The 21,463-nt window shown below is 37.5% G+C and overlaps 1 protein-coding gene across 1 annotated transcript in view; it reads left to right on the forward strand.

Annotated features, from left to right (window-relative positions):
* The window catches only part of THSD7B (thrombospondin type 1 domain containing 7B), a 744,220-nt gene that overhangs the window by 717,864 nt on the left and 4,893 nt on the right, over nucleotides 1-21,463 (forward strand). The window contains 7 exon segments of the mRNA XM_030327713.1: nucleotides 3,301-3,446; nucleotides 8,540-8,699; nucleotides 9,723-9,896; nucleotides 9,997-10,092; nucleotides 12,974-13,056; nucleotides 15,104-15,296; nucleotides 18,381-18,468. Of these exon segments, the coding sequence (XP_030183573.1) occupies nucleotides 3,301-3,446; nucleotides 8,540-8,699; nucleotides 9,723-9,896; nucleotides 9,997-10,092; nucleotides 12,974-13,056; nucleotides 15,104-15,296; nucleotides 18,381-18,468 (940 nt within the window).

The raw sequence follows: 21,463 nt of genomic DNA on the forward strand, positions 1-21,463 counted from the left end.
CCACATTTTCACTCCCCACCCCCCCACATGAAAATTCACTATCACCAAAACCATTTCTTCAAGAGTTTCATTTTAGGGTTCATTTTGGAACAAACAGTGTTGAGAAATGTTGCTTAATTGAATATTCCATCCATTCTGATGTTTGGAATCCCAGGCAAGTTTAGACTACCACCACTGGAGATGGCAGGCCTCCTTGTTGATACCGTCTGTATTCCATGTAGCTAAATTTAATACTTACAACTTCAGGATGTGTGAGAGAGTGCCTAATTTGAGGGGCAAGTTCTCTGATTATTTAATTTATACAACCCAAATCCCTGACTTAAAAAAGAAACTTAATGAAAGATATCAAGTACCCACAGAAACCTTTTACACACTCATGCTTTCATTAGCAATATTTTTTCTCATTGAACTTTAATACTCGCCATTTAAACATGACAGTATACTTCAAAATGTAGGATTATTATATGCTCTTTGATTTTAAAATGTTCTTGGTAGTAACTGGCACTGTTTGAAAATATTATTTTTCCATTAGGATAACAAAAGGCAGAGAAATCATACGGCTGTGCTTACAATGAATGGTTTTAAGACCTGATTATTTCAGAAAGTAATAGCATCATTTTTTTTTCTGTTGAATACTTTAGGTCCCCCCGCACACACACATACCTCTATGCCCAGCAAAAGGTATATCACTTTAATAGAAATAAATGAAATGGTTCTAAAGTAATGGCCATCTGCATGTCATCAATTCAAGAACAAATTTGAAATTATTTGGTTAAAATGAAATAGAGCCTCTTTAGCTGTGATAAAGGCAACACTGCATTGTTATTATTCTTACAACGATTTATAGAACAGAATGGAATTATAATGACATTTAGGGTAGTAGGCAGAGAGAATACACGTAAAGATTATTATAAAACTGAAGAGTATTTAAGCAAGAATTAATGTAAAATACCAAATGTATTCACCAAGTAGAGACAACATTTCATACAAATGATGTCCAAATGGTATTACTTGATTTGAGTGATGCTGGGTAGAACATCATTTCAAAAATGCATTCTACATAGGAACTCAGCACCCAAGAAGAATGGGTAGATCCTGTTATCCACCAAGCACAGGTTATTGTTGACTCAAGGTTTACTGTCATCCAAAGTTCCTTTTATCTTTTGCATAAAAGGCAGTGGTAAGTAGTTCTCCTTGCTCTCTCAACTCAGGGCTAATACAGTAACCTCTGGAGCAAAACTTCCTGGGTTTGAATCCTGTTCTGCAGCTTACTAGTTTTTTGACCTTAGACATCTGACTGAAACTCTACCTCATTTTCCTTATCCACAATATGGGAAATAATAGAATTTTCCTTGAGGGTTGTTATGATTCTTCACTATGTAAGTATTTAGAATAGTGCCTTGTATATGGTACCTGGTCAACAATTGTGTTGACATATAATCACACATTTTCAGATACCACATAGATAATTTATGAAAATATGAATTGTACAAATATTCAGTTAGTACTTAATGTGTATGAAATACCATGTTAAGGACAGAAGCCGAAGCCTGAAGGCTTAGAGAATACAGTGATTAGAACTTCCTAGTTTTCTTCAAAAGGTCTTCTCAGACCAAATTGGTTTACTACAAAATCAATAATATTCTGGTGGCCAGTAAGAGGTCTAGTCCACTGAAAGGTGAGTCACTCTTACTTGTCCCCAAACTTGAGGGCATCTGAGAATTATTCCTACCCAGGGCTTTCAAGTGAATTCTGTGTTGAAGTCATCACTTGCTTTCCATATTATTATTATTATTATTATTATTATTATTATTATTATTTTAGAAAGGGAGGGGTGGAGGAGGAGAGAGAGAAAATCTTAAGCAGCTTAGCATGAAGCCCGAAGCTGGATGGCTCTCAGGACCTGAGCTGAAGTCACAGTCAGATGCTCTATGGACTGAGCCACCCAGGCACCCCCTAGTTTTCCCTTTTTCTTAACCTATAATTCTAGAATCTTTGGCATTGACTAAAAGACCCCATTTAAATAGCCTTAATAGCATTGGCTCAACCTATTCTTCTTCTGGTTCCCCCTGTTCCAGCCACTTTGGCTTTCTGTCAGTTCTTCAGACAGGTTTTGCTACTTTGCATCTCATGACTTCTTCACATGCCCTTTCTTCAGCATGAGACACTTTCTGTATATCCTGTCCGGCTGACTCCTTCAGATTTCTACTTAAAGGTCAGCTGCTCATGGAAATGTTCTCTGATTCCTTCCCAGACTGGCATATATCCCCATAACATGCTCTCAGAGAACCCTGGGTTTTGTTGTTGTTGTTGTTGTTGTTGTTGTTGTTGTTGTTGTTTATCACAAATACAATTACACAGTTAACTTTATAACAACAGTGGAAGGACATCATAGTCACAGATAACTATCCACACAATAGTACCTCATCAACAAAGAAGAGTAAGGACAGGAGTGAGTCCGGGAAAGAGCAAGAGAAAAACACAGACATTTACATTCTGTCCACTCTTCCCCTTCAACAGACTTATGACCTGATGCCCATAAGTGGCCTTAAAATGACATGGGAGCCCTGCTCTTTCTTGGCTGTTCCCATTAACCAATTTTATTTTTTTATTAAATGAAATACCAGTATTTGAACATATTTTTCAAACATCATGCCTCCTTGACACAAGCCAACAACTTAATCTTGTACTCAGTTAAAAAAGAATTTGGCTCTAAACTGTAGGAAAATTATCCATGTTGAATTAATTGAGAGATACTCTGGAGATCTTGGGGTGGCACCTTCCTAAGGAATTTTCTAAGGTAATTTGGGTTGTGTGCAAATTTTTACCGTACCTGCTAATTTAGAACCTAACAAGAAAGATGCAACTCTATTTTTAATATTTCTAATCTTGGCCTAAAGTACAAGGTCTAAAAGGGCAGAAGCTACATCAATTTCATCACTGTATCCCTGGCACATAGGATGCCTGGATCATACTGGAGCTTAATAAATATTTGTTGAAGTAATTAACATTCCACCAATGTTTATAGGATCAGTCTATTTGGGCAACAATATAGTTTGGAGTTAGAAAAACTAAAGAAGTAGAAGGCAGACAGAACTACAGAACCTTAATCATTATGCAGACTTTATAGACCCTGCATGCCCATAGGAACCTAAATTAAAATAGCAGAAAAACTGAGAGCCAGACATGACACAGTATATTTTAATGAAGACTTATGTATGGAAGGCAACATTCTGTCTTTTAATTCCCTTTCTAAGCCAGCCTGTAAACAAAAAGCTAACACCTTCCTTATCCTTTTAGGTCGAATGAGCCGGACTCGATTTATCATTATGCCAACTCAAGGAGAAGGACGGCCATGCCCCACAGAGCTTACCCAGCAGAAAACCTGCCCAGTGATGCCCTGCTACAGCTGGGTCCTCGGCAACTGGGCTGCATGCAAATTGGAGGTAGGTCATGTAATGATACTTAAAGAAATCTTCTTAGTATGCCTAAAGCATCTGTCTGGTCAACCTGTGTGCTGATGGAATAAATTTCACAGCACCAGGGGCCTGTACAGTGTACTTTTATGCAATAGAGCACATGCAAAAATACAACCAAATGACTTAACCTCATGCCAAGTGTTGTCGCTAGGAAAATAGCCATTCATTAGTCACTGATTCTAAAAGGGTCATGGGACTTTCATTCTCTTAGGCATTCTCAAAAATACCATGTTATCTTCTTGGCTTATTGAAAATATCAAAGTATTATTTAATTAGGCAAAAGCCTGATGCTATGGCACAGCTTGCTGTGGACTGTATTTCTTAAAGACGTACTTTTAGGCTTAGACAAAATCTTGCATATGGGCAGAAAATCAAAAGTGTATGAAAGTTATATTTTAACATTATTACATGAACCAAGGTTACTACACGTTCCTCAATGATTACTTTTTTATTGACCTGAAATATAAATGCCTAGCAACATCATCATATATCACATACCCAGAGCTTTTGCTGCATCAGCAAAGATCTCCCACTGCATTTTCTCTCTGGTTTCTAATGTAAGAAAAAGCACATTGATTTTTTTTTATTCTCTTATTTTACTAGTTTTTCCTTCAGTTCATATTCCAAAGCACATTTTAATTAGGTAACAATAATTGTGATTAAGCATTAAGAAATCTGCCGAGTATTCTCATAGAGATGTTTAGTGTTCCTGTCAGGATGACATTGTCATGCAGCATTACTATCTTGCAGAAGTTAAATGCCCATGTATTTTAATAAGTCCCAGAGGAACAAAATTGTGTGGTACATTTGTTCAGTCTCCTTTTTACAGAAAATAAGATAATCATGCTCATTAATTCAATAGTAACCTAACATTACTGAATCTGAATACTTCGCCTACCAGTCTAAAATCTTCTTTCCTAAATCTTAAGCAATTTTTAAATGCTGCTTGGAATCACAATAAAAAAATGGAAGGAGTAGTTTTCCTTATAATTGTAATAACTGTTGATAGAGTAGAGAAAGTAAACTCAAAGAATTCAGGAACCCATTGCAGGGCAATAGAGAAAAAAGTTAGGGGGGAGAGAAAGAAGGGTATGAGACTGAGAAAAACCCCATGCTGTAAGTCTTGCCAGGCATACAACTACTACTCTACCTTAACTGTTCTTTTTGTACCTTCCCTTTTGATCTCCTCAGGTATAAAGAGCTTTTTTTTTAATATGCAAGTCTGCCAACTTGTCCCATGGGGATATTATGGGGGAAATGCCAAATGTACTGTTTCGTTTTGCTCTCACATAACTGAGTTCTTGCCAGAACCACAGGAGCAAGAGTGGCAAGTTGTGAACATTTTCTGTAGAATTGCCAGTGAGGGTTGGGGATTGTAGCATCCTTTGGAGATACCCAGGCTTGGAGACCCTGGAGACCCTAGTAGCAGGAGTATCCAAAAATTTTAGAGATGCTTCCATTTTCTAGACAAGGTTATTCTTGTTCACTGACACTTCCAGTCAGGAGGAAATGCTGCAGTTTAACTTAATTCAGGCAAAGCTCTCAAAAAACAAGTCTAGGTAGTGAATTGTTCTGGGGTGGGCACCTTACCGGAACAGGGCCAGTCAGCTTTCTTCCCTAAGAATTTGGAATAGTATTGGATCTGTTCAAAGATTGTGTATCCGGGTACTCTTGCTGCATTTTCCTGCCCTGTAGATAAAATAAGTAACTCTGAAGCAAAGGCGAACAAAGAAGGTGCCACACAAAAAGAGGAGGCAAAAAAGAAAGGGAATCATGATGATATGAGTTGAATTTTGCCTGAGTTCAAGCTGCATTTCTGCTTTTTCTGAAGCCTGTGAACTCTTTGTGAGACAGATAATTCAGTATCTCTTTAGCGGGTTGCATTTTCTTAAATGTATATGTAAACAGAGTTTGCAATTACTGATTAAAATACATGTGGGCCTCTGCACACAAAGGCAGATCACGTCTCTCACAGCTGCACTTCTCCTTGTCCTGGCTACCCTTACCTGCCAAATAACAGGTTGGGCGCTCATTCACTGAGGGTGGTGGTGATGTCCAAGTGGCTGACTGCCATCCAATGGATCAAACCATCAGAGAAGCTACAACAGGGCACAGTGGATGTAGCAAAATGCCACTAACATAGAAAGAGATTAACAAAAGGAAGTGTTTATCCTTAGGCTTCGCTTTTATTTTATTTTATTTTTTAGTGTTGTCTAGCTCTTTCTATCCAAATTCCTCAGTTGATAACACGTATCCACACATATGTTCATGAATCTGTTGTACGGGCTCAGACTCCCAGAGTCTAACAGGCTTAATGTTGGCCAAGGTTCTGCCAGTTCCTAACTCTGCCATTTCTGCCAAATCTGTAAACTCTCCAAGTCTGCTTTTCTTACCTCTATCAGGAGAGTAGAAATAGTACCTGTTTTTTTCTGGGAGCTTTTGGTAGGAATTAGAGAGTTTATATACAGTTCATACCTTGGTACCTGACATAAATTAAGAGCTCAATAAATTGTAGTTGCTATTATAATTTTGATTAAGACTATGATTATGATTATTATCACCATCTGCCTCTCCACATCTGGAGAGTATACAAAACATCCATCAATGATGCGGACAGTGGAGAGTCAGCGAGAGAATCCTCACTTGTTGATATTCTTGCTCAAAGAAGCCTGGGTCTACTTTCAGTCCCTTAGTGTGGAAAGCTTCATGAATGACAGTGAGTGAATGCTTGCCTTATGAATGAAATTATCATTCTAATGCTGATTTCTCTTCATCTTACGGCTGCTGTTGTCAAAGATATAGGAGATTAAGGTCGAATATGGGTACATACTAGGAACACATTCTTGTTTGTCTTGGTTTTTAAAGGGATCCCTGATGTAGACTTGTTTCCTGTCACTTCTTCACACTCCCATCTCCTGGAATGTCAAACAAAACTCTAATCAACTGCATCTTCTGTTACCTGAGGTTTCAGAAGGCAAATTTCATACACTGCCAAGTCTTCAGAATCTTCTTTCCAAGTACTCTATAGCAAAACATACAGCTTAGACAATTCTGCAATGGATCCATCATCCAGAATGATAACTTATAAAAGAGAACCCTCTCCCCAAAAAGAAATTCAACTTACACTAGTTATTTTCCACTTTAGAGAGTAAACACTTATTAGAGGATTTGCCTTAAATGAATCTACTGTGTCTGGACTTTGAACCTCTGCTTATCTCCCAAAAAATGCACTCAGGTCAAAATTAGGGTGCATTTATTTGAAAGCTTCACAATAGCCACAAAAATTATTATAGCAATTATGAAGTATTGATAAATCAGTTGTGTGAATTGCCATCTTAAACAATTGTTAATCCTTGTGAAAAAATCTCTAGAAGCAAAGGGGATACTACCCAATTTATGTGCCTATTCAGGTTTTTAAGCTTTAAATGGCTACAACTTGGACCTCCCCTAAGTTGTACCTTTTCTTTCTTGACAGTATGTCTTTAAATCATAATTTTCTTGTTATGTCAAGAATTATTCTCAACAGCCACTCTGTAACATCGTGTACCTCTAGCAGTCTGTCCACGACCTGCCCTTGGCATTCAGCAGTTGCTGCCACAGGGCCTTGACCTGATCGGTTCTCAGCTGGCCTTCCAGTCCCCAGACCCGTTCCATGCCCTGGCACGCTGTCATGACTACTTTAGCTGATGACCTCATCCTCCTTTGCTTCTGCCACAAAAGCTCCAAAGCCTAAGAAAGGCCGTTTCTGGCCCCTGCAGGGGGCAGGGCATAAAAAGAACAAGAACCCCAGTTTCCCAGTGCAAAGCAGTTTTCACATTGTCACCTAATAACGGGTTAGTGGATTATATAGCATGTGGTATCCCTGACTGCAGTAACAGAGGTGCAGAGGTGGGAGCTCTCTCTCTAGCTTTTTCTCTCTCCACCTCTCCCACCACATGAGCAGGAGTCATGAAAACTCCAGCTCTTACACTGACTTTTGGATTTTTTTGGAAATTGAGCAACACACCTTGGAAGTGTAGGGGAGTTAATACTGCCTGGGATTGCTTCCCTCCCCCATCTCGGATGGTATTGAGGCATGTTACCACATGGCCTGTTTGGAAGACATGGGTGACCAAGAAACCAGCTGTGTTTACTTGTGAAGTTGAGGCCAGCTTGGTAACGTACTACCTTTTATTTGCTTTCCCTCTGTTCCTGCTCTAGTTCTTTACTCTCACTCTGCCATCCTAGGATCTCACCTCCTTAGCATAGAAGCTTTGCCTTAGGCTTTGTTTTCTAAGCTATTTATGGAAAAACAGAGCTACTGTCTAGAGTTATCCAAATATCCAGTGGACTTCCTTTTGAAGTATGAGCACTTGACAAAAACTGAGGTGAAAATACTGATGAGTATCTGCCAAAAATGTTATAGTAGGAAACTTTTCATCAGGCAGATGGTTAGGTCAAATAACCACAAAGAGCTTTCTAGTTCTAAGCTTCTGTTTCTGTGAGACATTGCACAAATTTTTTTTCTAATTGCCCAAAAAATCTGAGTTTGACTTGTATTAAATATCTTCAAAGAACATTATTTAACACAGAAGGCATGCTGGGAAAACAACTTCATGTGGCAAGAGAGAAAATCAGTGTTTTATTGAGAACTCCAACCTAATCCATATGAGAAAGTACTGAATTCCCTACAAAAGGAAAACCAGCAAAGTAAAAGAGAAATGTATGCCCTATGGCTGTACATACTCTCTTGGGGAGTGATTATGGATTAGGTTATTTTAATACATACACCTAGACAAATTTTGTATGTTTTTTTTTTTTTTTCTTTTTCAATCCTGGCTGAGTTCCAAAATGAATCATCAGAGTCTGAGTACATACACTCCATGGAATAAATTTGCATTTCTACTTTAGCTTCTCTTTCAGCTCTAGGAGGATTACTTAGTGATACTTTATTGTCAACAATTGAAAGATAACTCCCAAGAGGAGGAAGCTGTGGATTTTCTTGGGCAAGAGGTGGCAGGAGCCAAAAATACTGTGAGATGCTAATTGGGTAATTGTAACAGCATCCTTTCCTTTCTTAGGGTGGAGACTGTGGGGAAGGAGTCCAGATCCGCAGCTTTTCCTGTGTGGTCCACAATGGTTCAGTCTCTCACTCAGCTGTAAGTGTGGACGAGGCACTGTGTGGAGAAATGCCCTTTCAAGACACCATCCTGAAACAGCCATGTTCTGTGCCTTGCCCAGGTATGCGATTTTAAATGATTGGGAGGGACTTCCCTGGTGATTTTAATTTTTTTTTTTTTTTTTTTTTTGGAGAACGTCTAATTAAAGTTGAAATTTCATATTAGCCACAATAAAAATGCAATAAAGTTATCACTTTATAATATCCTTACAGCTTCAATGGAGGCAGAGTAGGTAAGGGGCAAAAAAGCACTGGAGTTGGAAATTTAAGAACTAAGTTAAAATCTTTGTCACATCACTGGTGTTTACCAGAGACATAGAGTCTAGTGCTTTGAACCTAAGTTTGCTACATCTAGAAAATGTGTTAATAGTGCCTAACCTGACAGCATTGGCCATCACTCAAAACATGCTGACTGGATCTTTGATGACCCCATGAATGGTGGGGTGGTAGGAGCAAGTAATGCTATAGATTCATAAAAGCATTCTAAAAATGTGAAGGTCGTTGTTAGATACATAATATGCATGAGTTGATTTTAATCTTAATAACCAACCTAGCTTGTATGGCATAAGTTTAAGGTGCCTGAATATATCCACACATGTAAATACATACATATGCACATATATATACTTACAAATGTGTATGTTTAGATTATTATATATTCTTTAGACTCAAAAATACTCCACTTCAGAGACCAAATTGTTACCTTTATATAGTTTCCGTGGATGTCTATTTTATAATGTTAATGCTGCTCCTTGAAAACTGAATTACTATCATCTTTACATCTCCCTTTTAAAAAGTTTATTATCACTAGAAGACACATAGTGTTACCTACATAAAACTGCCACTACTTCATTTCAAATCATAGTAATCTAGTTTTCAGTACTTTCTTGCTAAACTAGATTAAACCATAAATTATTATTCTCAGTGTATTCTAAGTGGGAAATCGGTCAAGGTGGAATGTATAGTACCTAGAACCTGCCTGTATCACTGTGCCATCACCACAAATCTCACTGTGAACCCTGTCCATGTTTCCAAGTGCCAGTGTTCATGTTATTTTCCTTGCTCTGTACTGCACAATCATCCAGGAGACTGCCACTTAGCGGAATGGTCAGAGTGGAGCACGTGTGAATTAACCTGCATCAATGGAAGAAGCTTTGAGACAATGGGCCGCCAATCTAGGTCAAGGACATTTATAGTTCAGTCTTTTGAGAACCAAGACAGCTGCCCCCAGCAGGTTCTAGAAACACGCCCTTGTACAGGTACCAAGAGCACTTTTCAGTTCTCAGCCTTGATTGAGCAACACTTGTTCTATTTGTATGTGAGGTGTAATAGAACCGCTGTTATCATATTTACTTGCAGGAGGCAAATGTTATCACTACACATGGAAAGCAAGTCTTTGGAACAATAATGAACGAACTGTATGGTGCCAACGTTCAGATGGCATTAATGTCACAGGTATTCCTGCCTAAGATTTGTGTGGGCACTTCAAAAAGATCTGAGTGTTGGTGTTTGTGAGAAGAATTAGCTTACACATTATAAGCAAGAGAAGACTGGGCAGTTGACCTTAGATGATCTTCATAGCAAATTGTCATGAAACCTTATTTTGTTTTAAATTTTGAGTTGAGGTATATATACTTGGCATATAATGTTAAATTAACTTTGGGTGTACAACATAGTGACCCAACAATTATATACATTACGAAATGCCCACCATAAGAATATTATATTATTGACTACATTCCCTATGCTGCATTTTGCTTCCCCGTGACTTATTTTATAACTAGAAATTTGTACTACTTAATCCTCTTCACCCATTTCACCCAACACTGTCCCCCTCCTTGACCTTTGGCAACTACCAGTTTGTTCTCTGTATTTATATAAGTCTGGTTCTTTCTTTATTGTTGTTGTTTGTTCATTTGTTTTTTAGATTTTATATAAAGTGAAATAAGAGGGTATTTGTCTTTTCCTGTCTGGCTTATTTCACTTAGCATAATACCCTCCAGGTCTGTCCATGTGGTTGCAAATGACAAGATCTCATTCTTATGGCTGAGTAATAAAACTTTGCATCTTAGAATGCAAACAATTCTATTTGAAGACCAGTAATATATATGACAAGCACACTATAAAATTTCCTTAAATAGCATGTTCTGAGACAAAGGCTAAAAAAGGGTTTAAAACACTGGTCTGTAAAGTTTTAAATCATGTTATCTTCTCAGTAAAAAGTTTTTGAGGACATCTCTCAACATATCCTATTCTTGCACTGCTATCCTAACATTTTATGAAACACATACAAAAGTTGAAATTAAAAGAGTGGGTAAAGATAAAATATATTTGTTAATGTTGCAAAAAACTTTTTGCTCTAGGTTATAGATCTCCGTGTCACACACTAGAAACTTGGTTTTGGATATTTTGCTAGTCATTATTATTTAATATCTAAATATACACTGAGAAAAGGCTTCCTCATTCATGACAGTGGATATCATTTGAATGTACAAACGATCTCAATTTTGAGTTTTTTTAATGGCTTATCAGAGAAAATTGTCATTGTTTTTACTGCTCCTGTGGCTGACAGAGCTTATTGAACCAGTGAGAGAAGTTCTGTTCTTCTGTAGGAATTGAAGAATCATCACCTCTGCCTTTGTCCTGTTTGCCTATTTTGGCATTGTGTAGTCCCTTTAATCCATTGCTTATACCTACAATAATTTTAAGCTACTTGCCCATTCTGTAAGTTATTGTTGAAACTAAATACACTGTAAATCTACTTAACCAGGAACACAGAAAGTAGCATCCTCTGCAGCATGCTGAGAGTTAACTGGTGAGGGTTACACTATCAAATTCTCTGCACCTAGTATTTGGTGCATGGTGGACAACATAGGGCCATCCAATGAGCAGCTCAGGTTACGAGTATCAGCTGTTAAGTATTAGAGCTTAATATTTTTTATTTTTTAATTTTTTTTTCAACGTCTATTTATTTTTGGGACAGCGAGAGACAGAGCATGAACGGGGGAGGGGCAGAGAGAGAGGGAGACACAGAATCGGAAACAGGCTCCAGGCTCCGAGCCATCAGCCCAGAGCCTGACGCGGGGCTCGAACTCACGGACTGCGAGATCGTGACCTGGCTGAAGTCGGACGCTTAACCGACTGCGCCACCCAGGCGCCCCTATTTTTTAACTTTAAACGTTGTATGAACTCTACAAAGTCTTGAATTTTCTTCCCAATTCCCTAGAGATTTGGTACTCCTGGGGTGCAGACACTACTCTTTGGAGATCACTGGTTTAAAGAGTGTAAACAGTCCTCCAACCACTATTGGTAGCAATAGGTCCATGTGGTTATTGCCACTAATGCCCAGATTATCCATTTCACCCATAGGTACTAATTCTGGATTGTAGAATTTTTTTGGTTTTGGGTTTTTTTTCCCCCCTGTGGGAACAGTAACAGTGGGAATGTAGCCGCATCAATCCCAGGGAAAACATAGATCTGTTTTCTATACCACCTTTGGCTGAAAGCTTTTCGCCAGCTACCCATTCATAAACTATAATTGGGTGACAAGCAAAATCTAGAATCTCTAAATGAAACCAGTATTATATAAATACAATTTAAATACTGCCCTCATAATATGTCAAATTCTTAGCTTAGTACCTTGAATCCAGAAAGGCATGACTAATATGTAAATGATTTTCAGATTGTAGGGACATTATTCCATCCATTTACTCAAAAATATTTAATGAACACCTGTAAGTACTGTGTCATATGTATGACTGCCTCTCCGGGAGCTTATACATTTGCTTTTAAAAATGTGTAAAGCTTCATTTTTATGATCGTGTGTGTGTGTTCCAGTTGAGATACATTTAAAACTGTTACCAAAGTGTTTGCTATTGTCGTCCATGAATCCATCAGTGGCATTCTTTTCACATTTGGTTGTTGCCAGTTGGCTTATTGCCTAGTTAGGGTATTCAGGAGCAGGAGAAAAATATACATAGAATGAGTCTTTGAGCAGATCTATTTTCTGCTCCAGAACTTACATTGAAATTTCATCAGTTCTTTTCCTGATCCCTGCACGCAGATGTTACCCTCAAGCAGAGCTGTATGATAGAATGACAATGCCAATGAGCAGGTGTAAAAACTACTGTGACCATCTTGTTAGCAGAGCCTCCCCTCTTGAACAATTCTTCCTGGAGTAATCTATAAAATACGGCTGGACCATATGTCAAGCAAATGGATATGAAAAAAATACTGTTATAGTGTGGCCATTGCCAGAGAGGAAAGAGGAAAAAAAAAATTAATGTTTACCATAGGAAAGTCCACAAGTGATGGTGGGTTTTTTGTTTTTTTGTAGGAGGCTGCTCCCCTCAGGCCCGTCCCGCTGCCATTCGGCAGTGTAATCCAGCCTGCAGGAAACCTTTCTCCTACTGTACCCAGGTGAGTCCGGTGCGGGAGCCTTCTACAGTTAATTGCTGTCTTATGCATATGCTATTGGGTGTTTTCCAGGGGGCTCCAGCCCCAGCAGCAGTTCCGTGTGCTCACGGTACCATCTAGAGGAGTTTGCAGGAATAAATGCAGGTATTAAGGATTTTTCTTTGTAGGGCCATGTCTTATGGAGGACAGTCTTTTTCTGTAACTCTGACTATAGCCAAATCTACCTTTCAGATGTCTAGTTTATATTATCTCTGCTTACCGATAAATGTTCTTCGTGGATTTATTCTTTATTTCTTAAACTTTCATCTAGCCAAACTATTTTGAAGGATATAAATGTTTATATTTGCTAATTATTTAGTAAAAGTTGAATGTTTGCCTATGAAGAACGTATGTGCACCTGCACACTTTTTTTTAAAGCAGAAATCTTTCCCTCTCTTCTTCTCCCATTTACTCCTCAGGAATTAATGCAAAATGTGCAATGTATTCTGTTTTCTGATCAATGGCACTCACAGTGTGCAGTGCATATATAAAGTTATGTTATGTTCCCTAAAGAAATAGTTTTCTTATTATGTGTTCTTTCCCAAAAATGATCTGGTTAAAAATAATTCAAGCACTCAATCCTATTTTATGGATCTTTTACTTTTAAAGTAGGTTAATTCTTTACCACAGAAAAGCAAATACCTACGCTTACAGAGGAGAAAAGGGGTCAGCAACAACTTCATATGCTAATGAGATTTGCAAAATAGAAGCTGTGGCTTTCCACCAACTATCTGGATACCCTCTTTAATAAAACAAATACCTTTTACATTGAACCTTTGGCATATGTGATTGGTTACAACTTTTTACTTAGACTAATTGTGATTACCTCAATTGTCATAACTAGTTCTCTCCATTGAACACCATGTAATATCTTCAAACGAAATGTTGTAATAATTGTCATTATAAGAATGCTGCCTGTTCACTAAACAATGGGCAGTGATTAATTCTACCATACTTTTCTGATCTTGGCCTTTTGTACAAGATTGAGGTGCCCTCTTTAGTTGGAGTGTCTATTGCTCCTTAAAATCATGTGTTCAGTTAACAATTGATGACCCAAATATATCCATCCTTCTGAATCACCCAGACCTGAGTGGCTATGTGAGGCTAGGGGCCTGTTCAAATAATGCCATATCCACAGTTTCAGGTGAGGAGCTCTAGCAGCAAAGTCATACAGATTCATAATTTTATGCTTAACTTGTTCTATTCTTCTCTATCGTCTTTTTATTTGAGGGAAGAGGGAAGAACGATTATTTTCAGTTTCACTCCTAGAGACAGAACAAAATCCTTGTTCGTTATGCCTCATCATAGCCAGCATCTTGGAGAGATTTATTGTATATGAAAATGACCAGAAATTCACAAATATGAAGAACACATTGACATGGTGCCGACTAGGAATGTGATGTATTGTGACACTCAGGTTACTACAAGGAAGCATATGGGACATCTGGTGAAGTCTTTTTTTTTTTTTTCCCCTACTTAGGCTGCTCTCCTTGAGTGCAGAACCAAGCTTCCAAGCAGAAAGGTAGTTCAGACTAGTTAGTGATCAAGGGTACAAGGGACAAGCAGCATTCAGCAGCTGGTGCAGCAACAGACATCAAACAGCACAAAGTACATAATCTGTGTTGCTTTACTTCTCAGCATCAAGGGCAGCAGGTTTGAGTGAGTGGGCAGGAATCTGAAAGAGTTGGGGGAAGAGTGGAAGATAATTTGATTAAGTGTGCCTCAAATATCTCTGTGAGAGAGAAAAAAGGATGGAATCAATGCCGTCTGTTGTGATTTCTTATAGGGGAGGCATAAGAATTGTAAACCTGCAGAAAAATCTGATGCTGTATTCAAGGGTTGACTTTGGAATTCAGAAAGATGAACTGTTTGGCTTTTCATCTCTTTGGCAACTCTGTTGCTGAAAAACCCCAAACTGCCATAACATATCATGCACGTATTAAGTGATTCCAACATTTAAATTCTTCTTTTTCATCACTGTGTAACCGTAAAACTATTCTGTATTCCATAGGGTGGCGTCTGTGGCTGTGAAAAGGGCTATACAGAGATAATGAGATCAAATGGTTTCTTGGATTACTGCATGAAAGTACCAGGCTCAGAGGATAAAAAAGCTGATGTGAAAAACCTTGCTGGGAAAAACAGACCTGTGAATTCAAAAATACATGATATTTTTAAAGGATGGTCACTTCAACCCCTTGATCCAGGTACATTTAAGACGTAAGAAATACACATTTTTCACATGGGGGTGGGGTTCATGTTGTAACCACTGCTTATGACAGAAAGAATGGAGGGAAGGAAGAGACTGAAGAGGTGATGTGGTCGAATTCAAGGTTTCTTAACTTTGCCATATAAGATGTAGTCCCTTTAAATGTAAAATGTTCTCATGGATGGTTTAAGATAAATCTGTTTCAACCCCAGTGTAAAAGATACTGAATTAAGTTCTCAAAATATTAACATTTAAAATTATCTTTCAATTGTAAGTTATCTCTGCAAGAGAGAATGCCTTTTAACTGGAGTTTTCTGTATATAATTCAAATTAAAAGCAAAAAATTGCCATAGATCAAGAATGTGTAGATACCTTAGGAAATGTCTAGGGACCCTATCTAGTTTGAGTAACACTAGTGGAATAGTAAAGAGCCTTAATTTCACAGACAGACATACCTTGGCATCATGGCTCAGAATGTACCCATTTTGTGATTCAGCGTAGTGTCTTTTAATTGATTTTATAACTGAGTACACAGGTCCATAAGCACCTGCCTTACAGGATTGTTGTTCTACCACCATGCTGGACCTGCAGGGCTTAGGAATTGGTGGTGATTCAGGATAGGAATGAACATTTATTCGACGCTTTCTGTGTACCCTATCATTCTGTGCTGGTTATACGGAGTGAACAATCTCATGAAATTGCAAAAACCTAATGAGATGCTATCATCCCCCATTTTTGAGATTCGGAGTCTGAAACAATGAAAATAAATTTGACCAAGGTCATACCACCAGTAAGTGACAGTAATATTTGAAAGGCAGGTCAGTAAGGCCTTTCATAGATAGCATTCGTTTCAGCTCCCCACTTATGAAGTATGCAGAAAACAAAAGCATGATTCTTGGTGCTTATCATACATACCTTTCCTAGGAAACAAAATGCTACTAATGACTAAGCCAAGTGGCCTAACAGGGCATGGAGAAGAAAGAGGCAGGCAAAGCTCAAGCAAAATATACCCTGGGAATTTCCCCCACAGAACCTAGGCACCTGCATATCAAAAGTGCCTCAATGACGTGCTTAAGTGAAGAAAAAAAACAGAAACTAGATCTAGTAGGAGAAATCAGATGTACACTCTTCAACCCACTATTCAGGATGACCACAGTATCTTATTCATTTTTGATCTCCCTGTATGTCTGGGCATGCTATAGGTTTTAAAAACATTTCATTCGTTTTGTGACTGAATTAGCAGTAGCTTTAAATTTGAAGGAAGCAGGATATAAAATGTAGCCAGGCTCACCCATTGCCTGAACACCCTACTTCAGGAAGAGAATTAGGGTGAGGTTCTAGAGAAATGAATGCTCAAATCCACACGTGGGGTCCTTAGCCTTTGGGAGCTAATTAAAATATCAGTAATAGCATGTATGTCAACATACATCTGTGTGTCTCTGTTTTTCTCTTGATAGTGTAAGTTGGAGCAACCTCAAGAAAGTCGTTTAGACAATATGTATCATACAATTTGACCTAAGAGTTCTTTGCTAGGAACCCATCATACAACTATATATATGTTTACTAAATAATATTTGTTATGACTGCTTGTTGTATAAAAAGATGAGTGGAGGGGTGCCTGGGTGGCCCAGTTGGTTAAGCGGCCGACTTTGGCTCAGGCCATGGTCTCATGGTTTGTGGGTTCTAGCCCTGCATCAGGCTCTGTGCTGACAGCTCAGAGCCTGGAGCCTGTTTCGGATTCTGTCTCCCTCTCTCTCAAAAATAATAAACATTAACAAAAAAAAAAAAAAAAAAGAATGGAAATAACCTAAATGTTGATAAGCAGAATATGGAAAAACAAAATATAATACACTTATACATCTCCTATTAAAGAGAATGAGACCTGCTTTTAAGATCTAGCATGGAAAACTGCATGCATGCTCTGCTGCTATATTTGCATATACAAAGGAAACTAAAATGATTCACAAGGAAACAGATAACAGTGGTCGCTGCTGGGTTGGGAATTGAGAGAGAGCATCAGGGAGACTTATTTTTCACTACATATCTTTTTTCAATAGTTTGAAGTTTGATCCTATCCATTATATTATTATAAAAAGTTATATTTTTTTAAGTAACATGGACCATATCCTTCTACACTGGGGATTTAAAAGTACTGGACCCTCCCAGTACTTCAGTTCTAGGAGGTTTAGGAGTAAAAAGATGAAAGGTACTTTATCACTCAGGGAAGATTTTTTTTTTTCTTTCTTCCAATGTAAAAAACACAGAATAGGGGATTGCATCATTAGTGTTTCAAAGAGATCTGAATCAAAGCTTTGTTAAAAGTTTTATGACCATAGAAAAATATCATTACTACATTGAAACCTCATTCTAAAAACCTGACTGAGGCTTTAAAGTGTCTTATAAGCAAAAACTGTAATGGGTAGTGATAATATAATTGAACGTAATTGTGATTTTATTCCAAACAGTTGTTGTTTACAATAGATTTTAATAGTTGTTCATCCCATAGAAGCCTTTCAAGTAAGATGCCAATAAGTTTTTTGGACCTGCAGTTAATTACATTCACGTAGTATAATGAATCTTCTGTGTGCATCTATCTTTCAGAAAGGAATGCAGTTCCTTGGGGATGCTCAGGCATCTCTCTCAGACCAGTTAACCATGCTCACATAAGCAGAAAATAGAAAAACATATATATACACTCAAGTTATACATATTAAAAATCACAAAATAGATCAGACTATTGGGTTCTATTTTTCTTAACTGTAGCAGATATGGCATCAAAATAATAAGCAAATATTCACATGTATGGTTATAATTTGACATAATTTGGTGAATTTATCATTAGCTTATTTGGGCATATAGTTTTTGTTCATTCAACATCATTCAAGAAGCAAAGTCCCCAAAAGTGGTGAGAGTAATTTTCTTTGCATGTAGGATTGCCTCGTAATTTTTTTGGTTTTGTTTATGTTGTCAAAATGTATTGTGATACTTTTGTGTTACATGTGTAAGACTATATAAACATACAAAATTAAAATAGTCTGAATTCTTTTGCATGCTAACCTTATTTAATCTCTCTTTTAAACAGATGGCCGAGTAAAAATCTGGGTTTATGGCATTTCAGGTGGCGGTTTTCTTATCATGATTTTCCTAGTATTTACTTCCTACCTTCTTTGGTAAGTACTAACTAGCAAAACGTTTATATTCCATATTCTTATAGGTGACATATTATGCTAAAAGGCCATTGGCTATTGTAATTGGACTCCTGAACCCACAAATAATCAACAGTAGAATATAACTTTTTTATTTGGTTTTCAAATAATATCAGAAGATGTAAATCATTATAAGGAAATTTCCATTTTAGTATTTTGATTTAGACTTTTTTTGATTAAATAAACATTAAAAACGTTTAATTTTTGAGAGGCAGAGAGAGGGAGACACAAAATCTGAAGCAGGCTCCAGGCTCTGAGCTGTCAGCACAGAACCCAACATGGGGCTTGAACTCACAGACTGCAAGATCATGATCTGAGCTGAAGTCAGACACCCAACCGACTGAGCCACCCAGGCACCCCTGATTTAGACTATCTTTCAGTGTTGACTGTACGTTGGCATCTCTTGGCACCTCCTGGGAATTGATACTTGGTTGCAGCCTCAGAGATTCTGACTTAATTAATCTTGCATGTGGCCAGGTCACACTCCAGGTAATTCTAAAATGCAGCCAAGGCTAAGAGTCATTACTCCAGATAGTTCTAATATGACCTATCTTGACCAGTGGGTTCAATCAGCCTGTTTAGTACATTTTACTTTTGTTTTTTATTTATTTTTAATCTTTATTTTTGAGACAAAGACACAGAGTGTGAGTGGGGGAGGGGCAGAGACAGAAGGAAACACAGAATCCAAAACAGGCTCCAGGCTCTGAGCTGTCAGCAAAAAGCCCGACACGGGGCTAGAACTCATGAACTGCGAAATCATGACCTGAGCCCAAGTCGGACACTTAACCAACTGAGCCACCCAGGTGCCCCTTTAGTACATTTTAAATAGAGGCCAGGTTTTATCCACATTGACCAGATAGTAGAGAAAATTTGACAGCCAATTTCAGGAACCCCATTTTCTAAGTGACTTGTTCCTGAAAATTTAGTTGATGAGTTGTTCTTGAGACCAGACGGATGTAAATACATTTGAATGTTTTCAAGTGTGTTGACAATATTTTATTAGCTTCCAAAGCAAAATTTCCAAAGGATCTTTTTATTTTCATGAGATCAAATGTTACCTTGCTTTTTTCTCCAAATTGAGATATTTATATTCATCACCTATTAAACTATTTCCTTGAGAATTTTTACCCAAGTTTTAATCTCGATTCAAATCCAACCATTGTATATTTAGTCTCAAATTCTGTTTCCAAGGTTACACAGGTTTTTAAATCTTTGCTCTGGATCAGTGAAAGTTAGTGAAGAAAATAAGATGACTTTAATTCTTTCTGCCACCTATAGTGCTACAAATTGAATCTCTAGAAATTGGATTTCTATCCAACTAATGTGTCCATAGTGCTGTAGTAAAAAGTAACACCTTCGGTTAGTCCTTCAACCTATAATCAAATGATTTGACCAATTTTTATGTCTCAATTGATAAATTTTGTATGTATTCCTAGATGGAGTCTTAATGAACAAGTGTGAAGTTGAAAGCCTTATATGAGGTTCAGAGTGATAGGATGCATTCATCACTAGAAAAGATTAGAAAGGGAGGAAAAGGTCTTATATTGTAACAAAGGACATGAAGGTTTGACAGATGAGAAGCTCCTCTGAAAGTAATGACCCAACACAGTGTAAGAGAATCAGAAAATCTGTTCTGTAAAAGCTGGGATGTGTTCTAGTTGTTAATTCCAAATCCTATCGTTCCCGCTTTCCTGGAATATCTAAGAGATTGAAAATCAACAGTAAGTCATTAAATTTGCTTTTTTGCATTTCTCCATTCCTTCAGGAATAAATATTTATTGAGGCTTTCTGAATGACCCTAAGCTCTGGGGATTAATTAGGTACATCACTGAATTCTGGAAACAGTTTTCTAGCGAATTTTTTAAAGATCAATATAATCCCCCTTACATTTTAGTGACCAAATTACATAAATATTTATGTACAGTATTTTGTACATCTATTTGTTTCATCTTCAATGCTTGGCCTTAATCACCTCCCACTAGGTATAGCACAATAGCTCCATACTTGGACTTAATGCAAATACTCCTTTCTGCTATCTACAGCAAAATTAGTCTTTCTAAAATTTAGCCAAATGATCAGCCTCTCTCCTACTTAGACACCAGCAGTGACTTTCCATTGACAACAAAAGGAAAGTCATGTTCTGGCTGCCTAGCTAGCCTTCCATAATTTCAGCCTGAACAATCATTCCAAGTACATCTATTTCCCTATGCCTTGGACAGTCCCGTGTGTGTATTTTTCTCATCGAAGAAATTTTTTAAAAAAATTACCTCCTTAATAAACTCTTTATTTTGATAAAATGGTAAATTATCTACTGTAATATTTAACCAATATGCTTATTTTTGCATTCATACCCATAATCCTATATTATATATTATAATATACTCATTTTCTCTACTTTCATATTTCATAGGAAAGTTTGTATCCATCTTTCAGATCACTTTGTAATTACTGTTATCTCTCTTCCCACAGTCAGTTTCAGTTTCTCAAGTTTACCATTTTCATTTCTATCCAAGTTGTTTGAGATACCGCTGTTTCAGAAGTTTTCTCCTAAGACCCCATGTACCCTTTCAAATGTATTAGGGAAATTTGCCTTTTCATTTTCACTGTGCATGTTCAATTTTGACGCCATTTTTTTTATTATTATAAAGGTAAGCTCTTCATTATATGGAAAACTTATATAAGGGTTGAATATAAGCCTACAACTTCTTTCTGAAGGATAATGTTTTTGGGAGAAGTAACCTTATATTCGAATGCTTACGGTGGTACCTTCTAGTTTTGCAAGGAGTCGGCTGCTTCCAAGGTTTCCTCCTTAAATCCCGTTTATCTAGAATGCATTTTCACCATTAGCTATTGACAGGCTAATAGTTCTTCCCAGTAAACCTCAAATGCCAACATTTTCCCAGTCTGGAATAACATGTCCATGCTTCCTCTTCTCTGGCATTTACTCTATGCTGTGATT

This window comes from Lynx canadensis, chromosome C1, assembly GCF_007474595.2.
Source record: "Lynx canadensis isolate LIC74 chromosome C1, mLynCan4.pri.v2, whole genome shotgun sequence".
Classification (NCBI taxonomy): Eukaryota; Metazoa; Chordata; class Mammalia; order Carnivora; family Felidae; genus Lynx; species Lynx canadensis.